Raw genomic sequence first — 21,617 nt, 5'->3', positions numbered from 1 at the left:
ATTTAAAATAGAAGCACATTTTCAACATGCCAGCCAAGTTCCTTCAGAGTAGACCATGTAAAACGTTATTTATGTATATGTGCAGGTGGTCATTTTTATTCTTTTTTTTCTCCAAGTTGTTGTTACGAGTGCTGCAGCTATTACTTTTTATGTTGAGGTTTACCGATTCTCAACCCTGTGCAGTCAAAATCATCATTTTAAAATGCTTATATTATGACCAAAAACTATAAGGTTACTTACACATTGATGTTAAAACGATGTTGTGATGTCATACATGTATGTAATGAATTACATATTTTTTCCTAAAAAGTATACAATGCTCGACATTGCCGCCTGGTGGAGTATTTGGTATTGGTGGTTTCGAGACAAAATTTGTGACGTTAAGAATGTTTCTAATTTGCATTGAACACTGTGCGGTGGCCAAAACACTCACCCAGTATGAATGTTTATGTAGTGTGCGCTCCCAAGTTCAAAGCCATGGTCAAATTCTTAAATACATATTGTGCAGGTCTGCTGCTAACATTAATTATCCAGTTCAACAATGCCTTATTGTGTGATTAAAGATTGCAAAGATAGGAACGCATCTCGCCTTGCCAAAAGATCCAAGTCTCCGAAAGGTCTGGAGCGATTATATATAAAAAACAAAACGGTGCACAGTTAGAAATATCAAAGGTGACAAGATTGCGCAGTACACATTTTACCCGATTCATTCTACAATTATGAACAGAAGAGGGTGGGTTTTTGCCAAGACAACGTTTCTAAAGCCAGATGCTGTGCCAACTAGCAATCAAGATCAAGATAAGGTCTGTTTGTCTTTTTATTTTAGGTGTTTTACGCATGCTACCTAGCTCAATGAGCAATGAAACTCAAGGTAGCTAACTAACCCAATCAGGGAATCCTAGATAGCTCTGATGCTATCGATAATCTAATTAAGCATTTGCTTAATACGATCAGTTAACGTTCAAGTTACTTGACGTTGATATAGATTATATTACAAATCATAATGTTTATTCTCCAGACTAACGTTATTGCTGTACTCGTTATCCATTATTACGGTCGTACGCTAACTAGCTACGTTACGTGGAGTAAGCGCTGATCCAGGTGAGTGGGAGTTATCGGCCCGGGCTGTCAATCAAAAGTGAATGCATAAATAATTAGGACAGAACTGCGTCTTGAGTCTGCTACATTAAGAAATTCAGATTTTACATCAAAGCAGGTTTTTTAAAAATCTTTTCAAAGTCTAATAAACTAGAAAAAATACATATATATTATAATTTAGTAACTAAAGGAACAATTTAAATGTAAGAAAAGGGAGGATGCAGAGGGACTTTAATACATAGCCACTGTGATAAAAATGGCTGCAGCAATTACAGGGAGAGGACCTGAAATTATGCTCTGCAATTTATATAAACAAATAGCTGTAGAAGCATTACATCTGTGGTTTCAACCATGCATGCACAGCCTTTATATATATATATATATATATATATATATATATATACACACTACATATCCAAAAGTATGTGGACACCCAAACATCACACCCATAAGTTCTTGTTGAACATCTCATTCCAAAACCATCCGTATTAATATGGAGTTGGATCCCCTTTGCTGCTGTAACAGTCTCAACTCTTCTGGGAAGGATTACTAGTAGATTTTGGAACATGGCTGCAGGGATTCGCTTCCTTTCAGCCACAAGAGCATTAGTGAGGGCGGCCACTGATATTTGACGATAAGGCCTGGCTCGCAGTCGGCATTCAAATTAATTCCTAAGGTGTTTGAAGGGGTAGAGGTCAGGAATATGCGCAGACCAGTCAAGTTCTTCCACACCAGACTGGGCAAACCATTTCTTTATGGACCTTGCTTTATGCATGGGGGCATTGTCACATTAAAGGGCCTCCCCCAAACTGTTGCCACAAAGTTGGAAGAATGTTATTGTATGCTGTGGCAATAGGATTTCCCTTCACTGTAACTAAGGGGACTAGCCCAAACTATGAAAAACAGCCCCAGACCATTATTCCTCCTCCACCAAACTTTACAGTTGGCACTATTCAGGCCAGTAAAGTTGGCACTACGCATTCTGCCAAAGCCTAATTCGTCTGTCCGACTGCCAGAGAGTGAAGTGTGACTCATCACATCAGAGGAATGAGGAAACGCAATTGTTTTTTTATTTCGTTTTCGTTTCTAATCAACAGCTCCCTCAACTCGCTGTCCCCCCAGTTGTTACCCCTCTCGTTGCTGGCCATCGAAGGATATTAACTTAACAATATTATTAGCAAGCTAGCTCCAATTTATTACGGTTCTCCATCACTTGAATTAATAATTGATGCAATTCCAGATATCTGGACATCACTGCTGTATGAAGACTGGTGAAGAGAAGAAGTTACAAGTAGATCTTTCTTAGATAAATAAGGGTTGAAAAACAGGAAGAACAAGGGATGTGGAGGTCCCCGTGCCTGTGTTCGCCTTAGGCCCCAAAATGAGTAAATCCGCCCCTGTGTGGTCCACCACTTCCCGGTTGAGCTGTTGCTGTACCTATACGCTTCCTTTTCACAAAAATGCACAGTTGTCTGAGGTACCTCTATCAGCGCATAAATCTGATGAACTGACATGTTGGAAAGGTGGCACCCTATGACAGTGCCACGTTGAAAGTCACTCTTCGGTATGACCCATTCTACTGCCAATGTTTGACAATGGATATAGCATGGCTGTATGCTTGATTTTATGCACCTGTTAGCAATGGGTGTGGCTAAAATTAGCCAAAACCACTAATTAGAAGAGGTGTCAACATGCTTCTGGAGATGTAGTGTATGTTCATACGTTTGCACGATATGTTACTTTATTTGCTTAAAAATGGACAATAGCTTCTGCTTTGCAGATATTGTACTTGTCCCTCATTCACTCAAGTGTTTCAATTTTTTGTTCAATACTCATTAAAAACACACGTTTGGCTATTTCAACCTTTCAACCGCAATCTATCAATGTTACAAAGTACAGTGAAAATGTATGAGGGAAGGCAATGTACACGTACAAGTGACACCATTGTACAGACAATGATCAGCAAACAGCCCAGAGACATGCTGGAACTGAATGAAGGCATAAACCAAGAAAATATATTATGAAGGAGATAGTCAGCACTGGATGTTCTGGGGATATAAAATAATTATGTAGATGTTTCATGGTAGCTTGGAGGTTCAGATAAAGAGATAATGTTAGTTTTATTTAGTTAATTTGGCAGACACTTCTTGTTGGTATATTAACTGCTATAAATGTGACAACCTGGCTCAACTAAATTATTCAACCAAAATGACAGGTCAAGAACATTATAAATAAGGGTGCCATGTTTGCCAAAAACAGGGGTAAGCAACACATCTATGTGTAAAAAAAAAAAAACTGAAATGAACCATGTTGAATTGAGTGCAATAGAGCAACGAGTGGCATCAGTGAAAGAAGTCCCCCAGAGGAAAAATGGAAAATTATAAATGATATTAAATAGCAAACACTTTTCAATGCAAATCATTTATGTGCATACCGCATTTCAGCCTGCAAACAGTGTATCTGGACATTCATGGAGCATCATTCATAAAACCAACTAAAGTAAACACATTTTAAAAAACAGACAATTTTCGGTTTCCTTTGAGTTGCAGATCTAAATCTGACCACACAGACATTCACAGTACGCAAATTAATCAGAATGATAAAAACAATATGTGCATAATTTAAAAAGCTTTCCTTAACAATGTCTGTAAAGTTTAAAATCTCCCTATCCATATGGACCCTGCTTCTTAACCCTTTTCACTTTCAAAGAAGGGAGGAACTAAAGGAATTTTTTGAAAGCCACTGTTTTTATTTCAAAGAGCAGTACAGATAATATTTTTGCTGATCTAACTCAAGCAGGACAGTTAGATAAGCTGGGACCCAAAAACAGAAGTCAAGCAGGTTCTCAAGAATGTCAGGTTGTTTCTGTGCAGAGGACTTGGAACAAGATGTACTGATGTATTGCCTAATGCAGCTTTTAATTCCTGTTTTAAAACCGCATGACATTTATCATTTGCCATTTTTGTTTTGTATAGTATTATTGTGGTTCTGTGAGCATTTTTTGCCATTATTCTTTAAAGTGGTTGCTTTTATTTCTGTTCTTACTGACTGTGAAGCACTTGCAGATTCTGTCAAATAACTGTTATAATTGCCATATAAACTACAGGGTCTGATCTATATTAATTGTCACTTGAGAACAGACTGCCAAGACTGGAAAGAGAGCATAATGATTAAAAAAATTCTCCCTCTAAACAGAAAGCCTAGCCTCATTAAAACTTTTTGGGTGGGCAGTAACGAACCCTTGCTCTCATTTGCTCTCATGTGAACCGCTTATGTGGTGTAAATAACAGCAGTTTGGGAAAAGCAATTCTATCAGTTGTGGGCTTCTTGATCTACAAAGTGCGTTATAGAAAATTAACCACAGCTGGGAAACAGTGGGTGCATGTAAGAGAACCCGAAGGGGGGCGTCCATCTGTGTGCACAGCGGGGGTGCAGGACAGGGGAAAGTTTTGCAGCACTGCTGATTAACAGAGGCACTTGTTTACGCATGGAGGGGTGTCCTGGATTCCTCGCTCCAGTGGAGAGTGAGGCTCAAAGGGACCTGAATGCCAGCGGGTCTGCTCCACACATTCACCTTCTCAAACCCTGTTTACACTAAAGGGACACTTCACTTAGAGCCAGAGCAGAAGCACTGCACAACCTGCAGGTTCATGCGGGCCAGCAACAGTATTGGTGTAAAGCACCACCTGGGAGTTAATTAGATGTTGCTGAAAAGATGCATATATTACGTAGTTCTTAATCAAGTCATATTTCCCATTAACTTTTCAAGCAGTATGAGGTGCACTTGCACTCACACTCACAGTATTTCAGTTCAGGGTCCCTGGCTCACTTTCAGAGGACCTTCATACCAGTCTCAGCTCATCATGAAGATATTAATAGATATAAATACTCCATTGTAAGTGTGCAGACATGCTCATGTAGAAAGCCATGTCAGGCTCGGAGTCGTAGTGCCTCCAGAAACAGAGCATGTGACCAGATGAGAGGCGATAACACCTCAGTTACAGAAAAACACCAAGTACTCTCTATATAGTGCAAACACAGCCCTGCATTCTGTTCAAGCATAGAAAGCAGCAATGTTCCCAGGGCTGCTATATTAGCTATGGGCATTCCGTCTTAAACCACGCCGCTACAGGAAAATTCATAGTGAGGCAGAAAATCAACACGCTTCAGCGGCGGCAGAGACAGAATGTTCGATGTTAAGCACACGGAGTTGCTCAGTAAACACAGTATCTGCCTTTCCCTGACCAGTGAATCGTCGAGTAAAGGCCGTGCTGTGCGGCCTACACTAGGCACTCACCGGCCGTCCACCGTGCTGGACGTCTGAAACCCCTCTGGCAGGGTGATGAGTAGGTCCACGGAAGGGCGGAACACGTTCTCCTTCGTGTCGTCGCTGCCCAGCCCTCCATCAGGGACTGCATTTCTGGCAGTGAAGATCCTGCGCGGGGCAGGCTGGGGGACGAGGGGTGGAGGGGGAGCACGGCCCTTCATCTTCCTACTGCAGGAGAGAGACAGAAAGGAAGTGCATTAGATCGGCTGCAATACACTGCCCACAAGGCCCGTGGGAAAACAAAGCTTTTATCATTTCTGCTAATACTCCACAAAGTATTATCACAAAGATTCATACAAAATGACACACATTTTCAAATCTCCATATTTGAACAAAGCTGGTAATATTTTTACAGGTTTTATTTACAATTTTAAAATAAGCCCAGAGAAGTGATCACAGAAAGAAGAATGGGGCAGGGAGCAGCAAAACCGCACAATGCCTCAGGATTGCAATGTACAGGACATTTGCAGTGTCCGTACAACCAGCAAGGACTGGAGGCCAACAGGGCAGCACTAATAGATTCTCTGCACCAGGGTAGCCTACCACAACCTTCCCTTACAGGTCATCTCTTAATGTCCTCTCAGGAGGCACGATAAGGCCTGCTCCTGGCCAAGGACTGTTTGGCCGTCGCCACAGTGATGTTTGCTTTTTTTAGGAGTCGTCTGAAAGGATTCCTTATCAAAACACGCCAAGGACACTGGCAGCGGCCCTATCCACTGCACACTCTCACAAATGACCAGATATGGACCAACAAATAACATGCATCTGTTTCACATGACAATATAAGGCATCTATCCACATACAAAATACTGAATGCACAGCACAGCCTCTTAACCTTATTACCAATATTAATGGCAGCAGTGGTATTGCATGTTTACCTGAAAATTACTATCAAGTTGTCCTGTGGATAGCATCAATTCAACCATGAAAAGCAGTAAGGATTTAACATCATTTAATATTTTCTGTAGTCATTTCCAATTGACTGCATCACACATGCAATATAGAAACAGACTAGTTTTAAACAATTGTATAATAATAAAACACCCAAAACAAAAATCTAATACTTTGTATTTTACAATTAAACAGTCAGCATTTCAGTGAAATTCACGTCTTTGGGTTCACTGTAGCTGCCCTACAAACCAAGATTCATCTGACACATGAAAAGCCACCTGACTGACAGCATATTGACAGCCTGTCAGACTGTCAGGAAGTCAGAGGTACGGTAGAGTAACCTGCCTTGACAAATCCAGTATATTATTTTATCCCATTTTCACTGAAGAGGTCATACTCACATTAGCTCAGTCACTGGGTACTGATAAACCCCCCAAATCAAGGGTGTAATGAATAGCGCAGATCCTTCCCATCCAATGGGTTACACACAAATTTCCTATGTCCACCGTGTCAGGCACACACAGATTCCTCAGACCCACTGGTGTCGTCCGACATGCACACGTTCCATACACATCTTAAACACACCCCACGCAAATGAGGAGGGTTTCCAGCACCCAGCTTCATCTAGCGGTGTGTTGTAATGCACTGGAAACTTTGAACCCAGTCACAGTTAATGATTGGACAGAACAGCCCAACAGTACCCGTGACACTGATCCAAAGGAACATTGAGAAATGCCTCCGATAAGTGTTGCTCGAGGTGCTTGAACACAAAGCCACACATAAGAGAGGGAAAAATCCAAGAGGACCCAAAAGCAAAAGGAGACTAAATGCAGAGCTGGCAGACACTTTCGGGAGTCTGAATTAGGGCATGAAATTCCCAGAATGCCTTGCTAGCATGGCTCACCACAGTTGACATTGTGGAGAATAAACAGGGAAGCTCAGATATAAAAGTCCTGCCTGACCACTGACCTTCAGCTCACTCATAATGCACTCCTTAGACAAAGAGCCCTTTCGGAGGGGAACAGGTCACCCGGTGAAAGGAGAAAACCTGTTTAATTGCTAGCAGTAGAGTCTGTGCCTGCACTACAGAATGACTGGCTCAGGCTGTTCTGTGTTACAGAATGACTGGATCAGGCTGTCCTGTGTTACAGAACGACTGGATCAGGCTGTCCTGTGTTACAGAATGACTGGATCAGGCTGTCCTGTGTTACAGAACGACTGGATCAGGCTGTCCTGTGTTACAGAACGACTGGATCAGGCTGTTCTGTGTTACAGAATGACTGGCTCAGTCTGTTCTGTGTTACAGAATGACTGGATCAGGCTGTTCTGTGTTACAGAATGACTGGATGAGGGTGTGTTTGTGTTTCAGAATGACTGGCTCAGGCTGTTCTGTGTTACAGATTGACTGGCTCAGGCTGTTCTGTGTTACAGAATGACTGGATCAGGCTGTTCTGTGTTACAGAATGACTGGATGAGGGTGTGTTTGTGTTTCAGAATGACTGGCTCAGGCTGTTCTGTGTTACAGATTGACTGGCTCAGGCTGTTCTGTGTTATAGATTGACTGGATCAGGCTGTTCTGTGTTACAGAATGACTGGATCAGGCTGTTCTGTGTTACAGAATGACTGGATGAGGGTGTGTTTGTGTTTCAGAATGACTGGCTCAGGCTGTTCTGTGTTACAGAGTTTTGATGAAGATTTGTATTATGCAATAAGGCAGGCCTGCTTGGTTCTTTCGGTGAATGGTTGTAAAGATATAAAAAGAATATGTTTAGAACATCTGCTGTATAACAGGGACGTTCTTGCATGTTTGCCCACGTTATGGAAAAAGTTTCATACACCAGAGACATGGTGTGAAAATGCCATGGTTTTGGTAGTGTCCCCCTTGGTTGCGATAATGGAAGACCAGGTGAAAACCCTGCAGTCAAGGGGGGTAGCTGCAGCATACACCAGGCAAGATCCAGACACGGACGAGAAAATAGCTGCTGGGCAGTATTCCATTGTATACGGATCTCCTGAAACATTCATTGGCAAAGATAGATGGAGAGCCATCCTGCAAACGGCCACATTTCGAGAGCGATTGGTGGGGATTGCTGTGGACGAAGTACATACAGCGATCCACTGGTAAAAGCAAATTACGATTAACCATCTATCCAGCTAATTTGCTAATTTCTATAGCTAACGTTACTGTATTGTGAGCAATTTGACACTACAAAATGACCGACTCAGGCCGTTTTGGTGTTTAAAAAAAAAAGTCACTATTTTTAACTTTGTGAAGGAGAACCACTGTCATCGTAGTGACTGTTGTAGAAGTTTGTTTCCTGTAAGGCCACCATGTCCCTTTACTAAAAACCAGAAAGGACCATACATTTTAGTTCTGGATTTTGCAACATGATGAAAATTGTTTTAATATAAACAAGCCCAGAGCTGCAATAGGCCGCAGCCAAAACCCAGCACAACAGAGAGAGACCAGAAAATCAGCAAGAACAGAACAGTACAGGAACAATCACCATGTCACAGTTACTCACTCCAAAGCAATGATGCAACAAATGAAATGTCTTTTCTACAACACGCCGACTCACTCCACTAGCCCACAGCAAACTCAACGCCCTGACCCCCTTGACCCGCCCAGCACAGAACTAACACAATACCATTTTCTCATAGCCCAGCATTTGGCCAGGTGTTATACAGTGGAAATTATTCCCAATCTCAGTTGACTGGTTGGGCCTGTTGGTGGTGTGTTTGTGTGTGTGAGTGTGTGAACCAGATTAAAAGCTTAGCTCTCCAATAAATATGTCTGTATATTATGTGACCCAAATAATCAATCTTTGCTGTTAATCAAATTAAATTAGAACTGATTCATGTGTTATATCAATTGCTAGATACAGGCTACTACAGACTTCAAACATAGCCACTGAGAAACGTCTTTCTTTTAAAAAAGAAATTATTTATTAACAGAACATATAGGCTACGTATATAACAGTTATATAACAGAACAAAAAAGTATTCCTCCAGATGGCTCTGGAAAAAAATGAATAAATACAAATCACCAATATTTTTGTAAAAGTTTTACTGTAATATTTAATATTTTGTAACTTTGCAACTAAATATCCCCTCTGGTTGTGTTGGCATGGCTAGAATGAGCCAAAGGTCCAATGCCATGAAAAAGAATCTGCCCCTTTCCTGATTTCCTCGGTTACTGCGTATCTGTTACACTGAATGGTTTCAGATCTCTAGACAAATGTTAATGTTACTCCGGTTCCCTTTGTCTAATATTATATTTTGTCAAAAGATTTGACACCATTCAGTGCAACAAATATGCAATGATAGTGGAAATCAGGAAGGGGGCAAATACTTTTTCATGGCACTGTATTCTCTGTTCACTAGCTACATATGCATAGGAACTGTCTGCTGCCCAAAGAAAACTGCTAAATGAACGACTGGAGGAATGCAATTTAAGCAGTATAATTACGTAGGCTGACTAAATGAAAAATATGAAACACTGGTACCACTTGGACATCGCAGTGATAAAATTGTCATTGCAGATATGCTTACAAAGTTATACAAAATTATATAGAAAAGACTACATTCAGGTAATATGGCCCCATTAAGTTCTGCTAAACCCAAACTTCCCCAATAAACTAGGCTCCCTTCACAACCATATTTAAATTTTGTATGTCCTCCAACTCCATGTCAGTTGCCACAGATTTCAGGCTTCTATGAATTGCCTGAGATAGTGGGATCTAAATGAATAAAAAACAACATCTTTTACAACATTTCACATCTAGAGCTCACTATTTTCAAGCTTCTCTCTGAACAGAGATGGAAGGGAAAGAGACATGTTTTATTGGAGAAAGAAGGAGGCTGAAGTCCTCATGTTTAGGTTAAGTATCATGCACAGCGTACAATGGAAATGTCCCACCTGCAGTAGGATTTGTACCAGCAAATGTTGGGTTACAAGCTCATCCTTAGTGACTGCAGCATGCTGATGAAATGCACTATGAGTACACGTGGACACTCGATGTCCAGCTGTTAATGACTTAAGCTGTTTGGAAAGCTAATTAACATGGAAATACAAAAAACAACTAAAATGCAACTGTCCTTTTAACTGCCACAGAGGCCTCTATGAAATGAAGCATTGTCCAAACCCAGTCATGCAAATATAAATATGAACAGACAGAAACACACACACACCACAACACATGAGCAAACGCACACATCATAATACGTAGATCCCAAGCTGCATCTCTTTGAAGCTTTTGAATGTGAAGTTATAACATCAGTTTCTAAGAATCTTTGATTATAGCCTTTTACGATTAACGATAATCAGCCTCAATATGAATTAGATGCGACATGTTTCTGAGCTTGATTTCCCACAGTGAATTCAGCAGCATTTGTAAATGAGAGCCTGGATAACAGCACTAACATCCCCCCGCCGCCAACAAACAAAGCTCCCTTTCATTTATTTAAAGTTCACAGCAGACATCCGAGCTCTCAGAGCCGAGCCTTCTCTGAATTTCTCAGAGCAACTCAATATACTGGATGCAATACCAACTACCTACAGCAAAATGGTTGCTACAACAACAAATGCTCCCCCACTTCAATACAAATTACTGACAGACAATGCACTTCAAAAGTCTTGCATCAAGTGCTAACTCTGCAGTTGCCAACACTGATTTCAACATCCTGACCTTTTGTTCCACCTACTCCGCAAATATAAACGGCTTTACAATTTTATGTGTAATACAATTTTTGGGCTAATAAAAGTCCCAAAGCCAGAAATGCCATTGGTTTATTCAGGTAAATATTCCTTCAAATAAATTTCTCATTAAACTATGAGATAGGCTATAAAAAGCGATTCCCAAGGTCCTTCACCTGTGTGAGTGAATGTGGGGGTAAACAAGGCTGGGCCTTCTTCGGTCCAAATTCAGGGGTGCGTCCCAGAACCAAAAGGGAGCAAGATGTGAATGCTGCCTGCCCAGGGGGATACCTCCCCTCCCCACCCCCCACAGGAAACAATCCCTCCTCTTTTAGGGCTATAATCCTGCCTTCATTTCACTCTTTCTGTTCTTTGTCGTTTAAAAATGACTGTGTTCAAACTCCAGGTCTCTCATTCAAGCCATTCCACCCGACCTTGCCAGGAAAACAAACACGGGCCAGGGCTACACTTCCCAATGCTGTAGCTCCTTAGCCAATTATTACAGATGTCTGCTTTGAAAACGGCAACCTTAAAGCAAAATTAGTGTGCAAGAATGCTCATGACCAAACACATATGACACTAGTGCCAAACACAGAATACATGGCAGAGGATAATTTCTTACGCTTGGTTTCAGAGGGCAAAGCACCAGCACAATAGAACAGGCATATTTAAGGAAGCAGGTAAGAGCTACCTTCACCTGAAGTTCAGTAACATGACCTTCCCTTCCTGCCCAAGAGCTTTGGTACACAGTCAGATCATAACACAAGAAACTATGACAACATAGCAGAAAAGCCAAACCTGCCCATTAATCTTCATTAAAATCCGATTTTATAAATGGGCTCAGAAAAACAAACGGGCTTTCTGTACCCTCTCTTCTGTGCCATTTTTTTGCCCTTGTGTGCGGCAGATACACAGTGAATACACACACCACTGGCCACAGGACGAGGGGGGCAGGGGGCAACACGATCATGCCATTCAGGGGCCGCGGTGTTCTCATAGCAACCTAAATTTACACAGCGGGGCGGAACTCTTTCTATACTGAAGCAGCAGCAGATTTATGATTGGAGTTGCACGCGAGAAGTGAGTGGCCCACACGTATCCCGGGACACCGGACTCTGGGCAGGCATTTGTTTGCAGTTGCTAAGCACTGTTGCTAGGCATGCAGCTTCCTAATTCAGCATCTGCCCCCTGCTCTCGGGTTACAGACCCCACCCTTTCCCATAGCTGACAGGCCCAGCAGCTCGGCTGCGTCTGTAGCACGGCTGAGTGGAGCAGCCCCTCCTGGGAATGCCCACAACTTCACAGCAAAGAACCGCTGCAGAGAAAAAAAATCTACATTCTAATTAACTGCAGTCTATTCCCTTAACCTCAACCGAAGTCCTCTGGAAAAAGAAAAGTGCATAACACTCATCTATACCAGGAGCCTACAATGGAGGCTGCGAGGCGGATATCTGAAATGTTTAAAAACTTTCCAGTGTCAGATGATGACGGGGTTTCTGCCAGCTGGACACTCCGATCGTGTGTCTCGGTCCTCACGGATGTGGGTTTACTGAAGCCCTGCCCCCGTTCCTGAAATACTTCCCTCTAGCATTACACACCCACGGCGTCATGCTCAGAATACCCATACACGGTGGCTGTTCCAGAACCACACGACTGGTTGGGCCTGTGGCAGAAAGTGCACCTGTTCTGAGATCAGTGATTTACCCCTAAGAACCAGAAGAGAGAGGTGAAAGAGACTTCTTCTGACACTTCCACTGGGGGAGATAATGACAGACACCCTAAATTTGCACCAGCAGGTGCACAGAGCCATGCCCTGTGAGACCCCTCCCTCCACTTCCTCAGTTTCCTTTCCTCTGTGAGTATGGGTGGATGGTGCGGTCATGTGGTGTGAGAGTGGGCACAGTTTTGGCCCATTGGGTGTGATTATGGGTGGAGTTCTGGATCAAAGCAGGAGCGTAGTAAAAACTCTTGGTCATGTGGTGCGAGAATGGGTGGACCTTCAGTTATGTAGTGAGGATGGACAGCCCTTTAAATCATGTCTAATCCACCATACTTTTAAAATGGTAACACTTTGAAACAGAATACACAACAACCAAAGTTCTGACTTACTGTAACCCCACATATAGGCCTACATGACACTGAACCATGTCTAACATTTGAGAATTAGGGCTACATCATTGATTTCCTGTTCAAACTGTGTTACAGTAAGCATTAGATTACAGCACTTTGCGCTCCCTCCACCAAAATAATATCACCTATCCTTTCTGCATCAGAACTGCAGAAATTGAAAGGAAAGATCATCTCCAACCTGCTTACAGTCTAAAGTAAATAGCACTTGAAGTTTTTAACAAGACAAATTCTCATCACAAGTCACTGGCACTCCAGATAGATCATATCTAGCCTACATTATAAACACTGGGCAGCTTTTCCTTCAGTTTTCTTTTACACCAAATTTCACTCTTTTCCTTCTAATCACAAAGGCTCCAAATACACTCTCTCACAAAACAATAAAAATTTCAGCTCAACTGCGTGTACACCTCTCTATTGACAGGAGTCAATGTCCACTAATCCACTGATGACTCACCAGACGCCCAGTGAAGTGCGTCACACAGTCCTTCCCATCTCTGGAGAAGATTATGATTAAGAGCTGTGAGCGGTTTTAACCTGCTGTGTCTCCGACTTATAATCAGGATCTTTCTACACCCAACTCAGGGAAACATGAGGAGTATCTGATAAAGAGAACCAGGGTCTATTAACATTCAATGCTCAAACTGTCCTATTACATGCTATGATGACGAGTAGTTAGTGATATTTGTACACTACTTGCACGTTGTGGTTCTTGGGTACTTTGGTCTTGAAGACAACGTTATTTTAGTCCAATATAATTTTCAAAATTAAACTGTTAAATTAACATTGAGAGGCTCATGGAAAAATGAAGATAAATTGTAAACTGAAACGGCAACCTAGAACCAGATCCTGTAAAAAAAAAAAAAAAAGCACAAGAAAGATAATGAAGCAATCAGCATTCCCTGTGTGTCTGTGTCATGTTTGTAAAGACAAGATCAATAAAGCCAATAGGCTAATGCCATGTCCGAGGCTGCAAACAGAGTTTGAAATAGCCAAGTGTCAGACATGACTGCTAGCTGAGGTCACACATCAGCTAACATCACACCTGCCAAGACAGTCACCCATTACTACAGATTATTTTTTTATGAATCAGACAAGTGCCAATTGTGCGAGCAATTTAACTGGCTGCTGGTGTTTACTGAGCTTGCAAGCGATTCTCCTTGTGCAGAAGCAGAAGGACACTAAAAAACATTTTATCCAGCGAGAAAATAAACAGTAGTTGCCATCTGTATGTTGGCATATCCTTGCACAATATAAGACAGAATCAGACGTAATTGCATGCATTTAATCAATCTAATTTTCTTCAAATGGATCCAAATGTATCATGAAAGTTTTCCTTCCCATGGTCTCAGCCAACATATCCGTCTTTGCCACATAAATAAGCAAATATGTGCAGGTTCTCACAGTCAACAGGTAAGTCCAGGAAGGACTTATATATTGTAAACCAACAAAAAATTCCCTTTGATTTCCCTCCTGCAAACTAACACTTGAACAGAGCATTGAAAGCTTTAGCCTGGTGTGGGCGAATGTTTATCCGCCTCACCTTGGTGCCCTTCCAGGTTTCTGTGCAGCACTAGGGTGTGTTTGAATGAAGCCCTGCAGACACCTCTCAGGCCACCATTCTGCAGAGACTCAGGTGTCTCAGCCAGCAGCAGAGACAGTAAACAACAGCCAGAGCAAGCCCAGCTGGGGCACAGTCCCCGTGGGCGGGGGGGGGAGGGTGTGGGGGGGGGGGCTGCAGGAAATAACAATTAGCCTGCAGTGTATTCCCTCATCAGTGTCATACAGGACCAAGCCATGCACGGCAATGTGATCACATGAGCGTGCATCGCCGTCACCATCCCTGTCAATGCAGACAGTGCAGCTGATCCATTCTATAACAGTGAACAATGGATACAGCAGAACACAGCATGAGAACTGAGAACATGCCTCATTCGACTTCTAATGCATAGGATTGTAAATACCAAAATCTATTATCCAATCCCACATAGGTTATGAACTCCAACTATACCCTGAGATATGTCTGAGACATTCTCCTCCAAAGATTTTGTGAGCTTGAAGACTTCATGACCTAAATTGTAATCTGTTTAATATGGTGAGGATTCAAACGTGTGAAAGATGCACTGTAGATTGTATTTTTACTTGGCCATGTGAACACCCGGGAAACTTTTTTTTTACCTTTATTTAACCAGGGAAAGTCTTATTGACTCTTTTACAAGAGTGTCCTGGCCAAGACAGGCAGCAGCACAATTTGAAAAACATTTCAGGTTTCCGAAAAGAACAAGGTGCAACTCAACCAGAAAATGAGAATACAATGCAAAAATGAGAGACAAGTATCTATTCAATACAGCGCTGCAATGTACTGTGTAACCCGGAAAGAAGAGAAAAACTGCAATTCTTAGGAAAGAATCCAAAACTGCATATTTTCACATTCAATTTTAGGTGATTTTAACCAAAGAGTAGTCCAATGTTGCACCAACATAATTGCTCAAGTATCAGACACTGATGGTGTTGGAGACCCCCAATTTACATTAATGTATGAGCTTTTCTGACCGTAAACACTGATACGGCCATGCTTTACTTAAGTCAGCTCCCCACCCCAACATTGATCTCTTCATGTCCCAAACTTCATACCACGTACCCACCGACAACGACAGCCTCTGACAGCAGTCTCGACATGGGTTCTCAACAAGCCACAAAGACCCAGCGCCACGCCCAAACCAAAAGCCTCCTTCCCAAACATTATCCTTTCATAATTCACATGATTAGGGTATCGTACTGCTACCATCTTCGCACAGTATGCACTGTACAGCTCACGGGTGTGTTAGTAGCACCAGGGATTCAGGTATTTTTAAATGAAGCTGTTAGTAAACCAATGAAGGGTTATTTAAAGTCACACATCTCACGCCAGAGCACATGCAAGGGCTCTCATCTTTCTGCATGTCTAAAATTATCCATATTTATCTTCCCTCCCAAGTGAAATCTATATTTTAATAAAACGTGCAAATATCACACCATTTTATTCTTATTCTTGGTTAGCCTGTTGATTTAGCATATTTGGAGCATGCAGTGTTTTTAATGCTCAAGCCCCTGCTGTGTTGAATGCACGTTCCCACCTCTCGCTCAGACCTGAGAGTCAGCTGGGAAGCTACTGTAAGAGGTCTGAATCCCAGAGGAAAAGAGGGCATTTTCCATGAGCAGAGATGGGGCAGTAATGATACAGGGCTCCAGGGCTGTTTGGACAGCAGACACTGAAGTGACTCATAAAATGAAGTAAGAGTGAGATGTGGAGCTTGCAAGTGAAAGACAAACACCAGGGTAAATAACGTTGACTCACATCTAACTGTAAAGCCAGTGAGAGAAACAGAGATCGTCCAGGTGAATCAGACAAATCTCAAGTCTCCCCCAAACTGTAACAGTGGTAGTGTCTCTCAGTTCCGTCCACGTTAGTTAGTGTTTTTGTAGGCTGTCATTTTCTCCATTACCCTATCACAGCAGTAATGTCAGAATTAGCGCTGCAGCATCACAGAGTTGAGCCCTCATACAGATAAAGGCATATAAATAAACAGAGGGAGAGAGATGAACACTCACGTGATACAGAGCACAAACGTGATCACAGTGCATGAGCTCATGCACACCCACCACCCAGACAGACAGACAGACACATGTAGGCACGTGGACAGATACCCACACGCTTACATGGGTACACACACAAGTTGTTAATTTTAGATGTGTATCCAACCAACTACCATGCCTGAAGTGCTTCAAACTTATCAAAATACACGCATACAAAAAAAGCAATCATTAGCTCTCTAGAGCTCATTATACTCTATTCTTGCTACTGCCCCATAAGAGAGTGCAACAGCAAATTGCTGGAAACTTTTAATAACAAATTGTTTTGTATCTATTTTTAAAACTATTCGGGGATGATTCATTACATGCACAGACCCTTCAACTTAAGAGTCATGCAAATACAATAAAATGCATTATATCGCAAATGTGTAAAAAAAAAAAAAAATAATTTTTAAAAAAAACATTGCTGTGTTCCCCATACAATTAACTTATTTGTGTTGCCCGCCCAAATAGATCTCCCCTGGCCCAAAATGATTTTTTCGTTTAAATGTCAAAGCGACATGCAGCCGACTCTCATTTCACTGTGTGAGCTGGCCCTCCCTCCCCCTCAAGCTCAAACATTTTAAAGTCTGAGTTCTAAAAAGAAGAGGGAAAAGTACAGTTTCCCCCCTGACATCAATTATAACCTTGAAGCATGCCTAGACTTCACATTTTCATTTCCTGAAAACTTTCATTATCTTGATACAACAGGCTCCTTCACTGGCTCTACTGAAAATGCCAGCTCAGGAACAAGATACAGATGGAAGCGGCTGAGCTCTTCGGAAGAACAGCCATACCAGCCCGGTTGTTTTGCAGAGCTGAAATCCACTATTAACCCCATGAAGTAAAGTCACAGCCTCAGTGGCTTATACTGATGCTCTACTGGAATCACCACTGCCAAAGTCATTATTAACAACACATTTTAAATAAAAAGCTGCAGTCTGACAGAGTAATACGGGCCAAGCCCATCTCCTTTTCCTCTTAATTTGTACAACAGATAAATAATGTGTTGTCTTCACTGCACTTAAGGACAGTCAAACTTGTCATTCTGATGGAGGAGATGGAGGGAGGGGGAAAGGGACATCAGGGGTTGGGAGATCTGCCATCTTCCAGCAAAGGTATCAAACCTCTCACTGCACATCCTGGGCATGAACACCTATGGATGTTTTTTTATTCTTCAATAATATTACATTAGGTTGAAAAATCATGACGCAAGAATTTATGGCAGATTAGAAAAACATTGTGACTGTGCTAGCTTTTTCATTTCCATTGAAATTAAGATCTCATCTTATAGGGTTTCTATATTCTATTAACATACAAATAAGGCAAATAACGTTCTCCATATTTGTTGAAAAATTACAACATAAATAATTACGCTGACAATAAAATAACTGCCACCCAATGCCTGACCAACAATGTGCAGATATTTTGATTAATTCTTTAATTACCCAGACATTTTTTTCTCAACAGCTACAGAAACAGAAATATTGGGACTGCCCCAATATAAAGCTCTACACTGTATTTGGGTAAGGCACCCATTTCCCTGGCATTATGGTACAGTAAAGACCTTTCTGTGCTGCAAGAGATTAATGGCGAGAAGCCTGCACCTCTCACCCAACAGCTGATTACATTAAGCAACAGCCACTGTTGGCTGCAAGGGTGCAAGGCCACAGGCACACGGCAGCAGGAATGTCCAGCAACTGCTGCCTTTAAATAACCACAGAGAATCAAACGTCTCTGCCTGGCCTCTGAGAGCCATTTTGTAAAATCTTCCCGTCAAAGCAAGTGGAGTCTTAGAGACTGGGATAGAATCGTGAGGTGCTCACAGAGAAAAACCAGGGCCAATTATGTCCACTCTTTTACGACAAGGTGCTAAAGTCCTGAATAAACATTCTCTGTGCGTTTAAAGCAGGAAGGATGTGCACCCTGAGAAAGAGTGCTGATTTAAAGCTGCACCCTCTCTGATCAGGGAAAAGGAAATCCGAGGCTCCTACACCAGGGGTATACTCCCACTTAAAATCTGCAGTTGAATTGTGGAGAACGCTCCAGGTCTAAAGGATCTCGTCATAGTCCAGCCCTCTAGAATGTACATAAAACAATAACATTGAGATTAGAGTACTGAGTGAATAACCAGTTTTACAGTCAAACCTTTTTCTGATTTGCAGTCAGACACATTAAGTAGATTTAAGTGGTCTGATGCAGTTAACTTAATCAAAAAGAGAGGCAAGATGCAGTCCTGGGATAAGCCTCCAAATTCAGCTTTCACAGCAGCACAAATATGTATTTTGCGTTAAACTGTTAGGTAGGCAATATATTGGCTTAGAAAGTGTACAAAAACAATTTGGTAGACAATTTTTGAAGCGTGTATATTCAAACGCCTGCCGAATGGTCAAGCGTACCATCCCCATATAAACACTTCAAATACTGTGCACACATTCACACACGATTTCTTCTTGCTGCTTTTGTGAGAATGTTGTTGTCTAACAACATCGGTGAAACACTGGTTTTCTCTTAGGTCTACGAAAGGTGAATGGCATTTAACTGCTGTTGAAAACCACTTTGGAAAATAATCACGATTCACTAAATCCTTTCCCAAACAAAAGCGAATGACATTGCGCATGCGTTCGATGTCCATGGCCTCAATTGAAAAGGAACCCGGTAAAGTTATATCTCTACTTCCACGATAGTCGATGAAAAACACAAAGAATACAGAAGCAGAATAGTTGTACTCAAAAAAAATAAAGCATTCTTTGACAAGAAGTTCATGTTTTGTTAGTTTATGAACGTTAGGTCTGAATGTAGCATCGAGGTGATAAAATTAAGTGACTACAGCAGATGGATCTGAACACCAGACTCCGCTGTTCAAACGAGACTACAGTGACAGATTTGAACAGCATCCAGATTAAAACGGCAGGTCCATAAATTAGCCTACGATCTTCATGAGCATCAAAGAAGGTCTCGAACCATAAATAGACAGATTGGTAGGATACCTTATTATGTTACTTGAGCCGGTGTGTTATGAATAGTAGGACGAGTTCTGAAAATACTCCAAACGTGAATTAAGTTTAGGCTAGAAATTACACATTTGCCTGATTTAAAAAAATCATGATCTTACCCTGTCGGTGGTTTTGTGGTCGCGTTGAATTCTGAAATGTCCATCTTGTCTTATAGTGCTTACTGTAATATCCTCTTTCAAACGTCGCTGTCGTTATTTTTTGTACGGCTCCAGCCCACGGGAACGCCGACTTGCGTTACAATCCCCATTAGGAACCGATTCGCTGCAAATGGAGTAACGTACAAATTTTACTAGGTGGAACTGTTCACGCCAATAGGCAATAATGTTTTAAATGAGACTGTAACTTTTTAATTACACAAGTACACGTGTTTATGAGTCCGTGTAAATAAACTGGCATATTTTGTTTGATAAAAAAATAGCAAAAGAATAGCTACCAGTAGTGTTTACACCAAATAAAAATGCACAGCCAGCAGACACAATATAGCCTACAATACCATGCCTTATGGCAAATAATATTTCACAAGGTCGATGGCAGTTAGATTTTAGCACAGCTCAAAATGAAAGTGGTTTCTAAACAGGGCACTTGTCACTTGCATTCAAAGTATATTATTCAAAGTAACCTATAACTAGCGACTCACGGTAGCCAACAATTTGATAACCAACAAGCCACGACGCCAAGTAATCACCGAAAGGAAGAAAGAAACCGCACGCCTTTGAAAAGTATAAAACTGTATCCTACACTCACGTCCTTCAAATGTGGCCATGCACAACTTCAGTAAAAAATGTAGCCCACTAAGGTAACGTTTGAGCAATTACGGCCGGCTCGCTAGCTCAGATGACTGTTCCACACACCCGCCTGTTCCATCTGTTGCTGATCCAGTTATATTCCCAGCCCGCCCTCACAAGTGCTTCACTGTCAATCAGGCTCGAAGGGACTTCATTAGGAGCGCCAACCGGGCTATAGGGAAACGTTGGCTCACTGCGCCACAGGACGGTTCAAGAAAATGAACCGTCCTGAATCATTCCAAATTAGGGTGGGAATTGGATTTACACAGTAACGCGTTGTGAGCCAAATTATTTAAGGAAAGAAAATGAACACGGAACAATGTACAGTTTGCTCCTGTCATTGTGGCTGATATTGTGGATCATAAAGCTGTCTACCAGTCATCTTGGTCCAGATAAGAACTTATTAATGCAACATTATGATATCAATGCCATTTGAATGTATTTTAATATATTTTATTTAGTAAATAAATAAATAACTAAATAAAATCAATCTCGATGAAATGTTGTGGTTCCTCACTCAGGCTTTCACACATCATAAGCTATGGGCAATTGCAGGGTTGACAACTTGCCCGCACGAAATAGAACCTAAAATCATGTGTCGCGGGCCAAAGGAAATCTTGCAACTGGCTTCTGCAAGGTACCATTTCTGTCCATCTTTATAGCATGTTTTCCCTACCTTCCAGAATATCCCCACAGGTTCCAGGGCATAAGGTGAGACAGAGCAACACCCCTAAGGTGAAATTTAAGATGGCCCCTCCCCCCATCCAGCACCACAATTATGTCAAGAGATCTCTGCAGGCCAGACCCAGGGCCGATCACTGGAATTCCATCTTCCATCTCTGACCATTCCTTCCAGGTTGCCTGGGCGGGTAAGGTATCACCACCCTGCCCCCTCGCCACCGGAGTTCCCCAGGGCTCAGTCCTTGGTCCCCTTCTCTTCTCCTTGTACACCAGATTCCTTGGCCCTGTAATATCTGCCCATGGCTTGTCCTATCACTCCTATGCCGACGACACGCAACTCTTTCTCTCCTTCTCCCCATCGGACACACAGGTCCCTGCCCGCA

The 21,617-nt window shown here is 41.9% G+C and overlaps 1 protein-coding gene across 11 annotated transcripts in view; it reads right to left on the bottom strand.

Moving 5' to 3' along the window:
• The window catches only part of cobl (cordon-bleu WH2 repeat protein), a 64,687-nt gene extending 43,970 nt beyond the window's left edge, over nucleotides 1-20,717 (bottom strand). For 8 of the 11 annotated variants that reach the window (XM_035420565.1, XM_035420613.1, XM_035420548.1 and 5 more), the window contains exons 1-3: nucleotides 20,513-20,669; nucleotides 19,867-20,029; nucleotides 5,396-5,593 (exon numbers count right to left, since the gene is read on the bottom strand). In XM_035420565.1, coding sequence (XP_035276456.1) covers nucleotides 5,396-5,593; nucleotides 19,867-19,910 — 242 coding nt within the window. In that variant the 5' untranslated portion in view covers nucleotides 19,911-20,029; nucleotides 20,513-20,669. Of the gene's footprint in view, nucleotides 1-5,395; nucleotides 5,594-6,717; nucleotides 6,967-19,866; nucleotides 20,030-20,453 lie in introns of those variants that run through there. The other 3 variants (XM_035420562.1, XM_035420554.1, XM_035420574.1) reach the window with 3 other exon arrangements.
• Between the last annotated feature and the right edge of the window lie 900 nt (nucleotides 20,718-21,617).

This window comes from Anguilla anguilla, chromosome 1 (assembly GCF_013347855.1).
Source record: "Anguilla anguilla isolate fAngAng1 chromosome 1, fAngAng1.pri, whole genome shotgun sequence".
NCBI classification, from domain to species: domain Eukaryota; kingdom Metazoa; phylum Chordata; class Actinopteri; order Anguilliformes; family Anguillidae; genus Anguilla; species Anguilla anguilla.
Note: the sequence above shows the minus strand (reverse complement) of the source record. Positions and strands in the feature narration are given on the sequence as shown.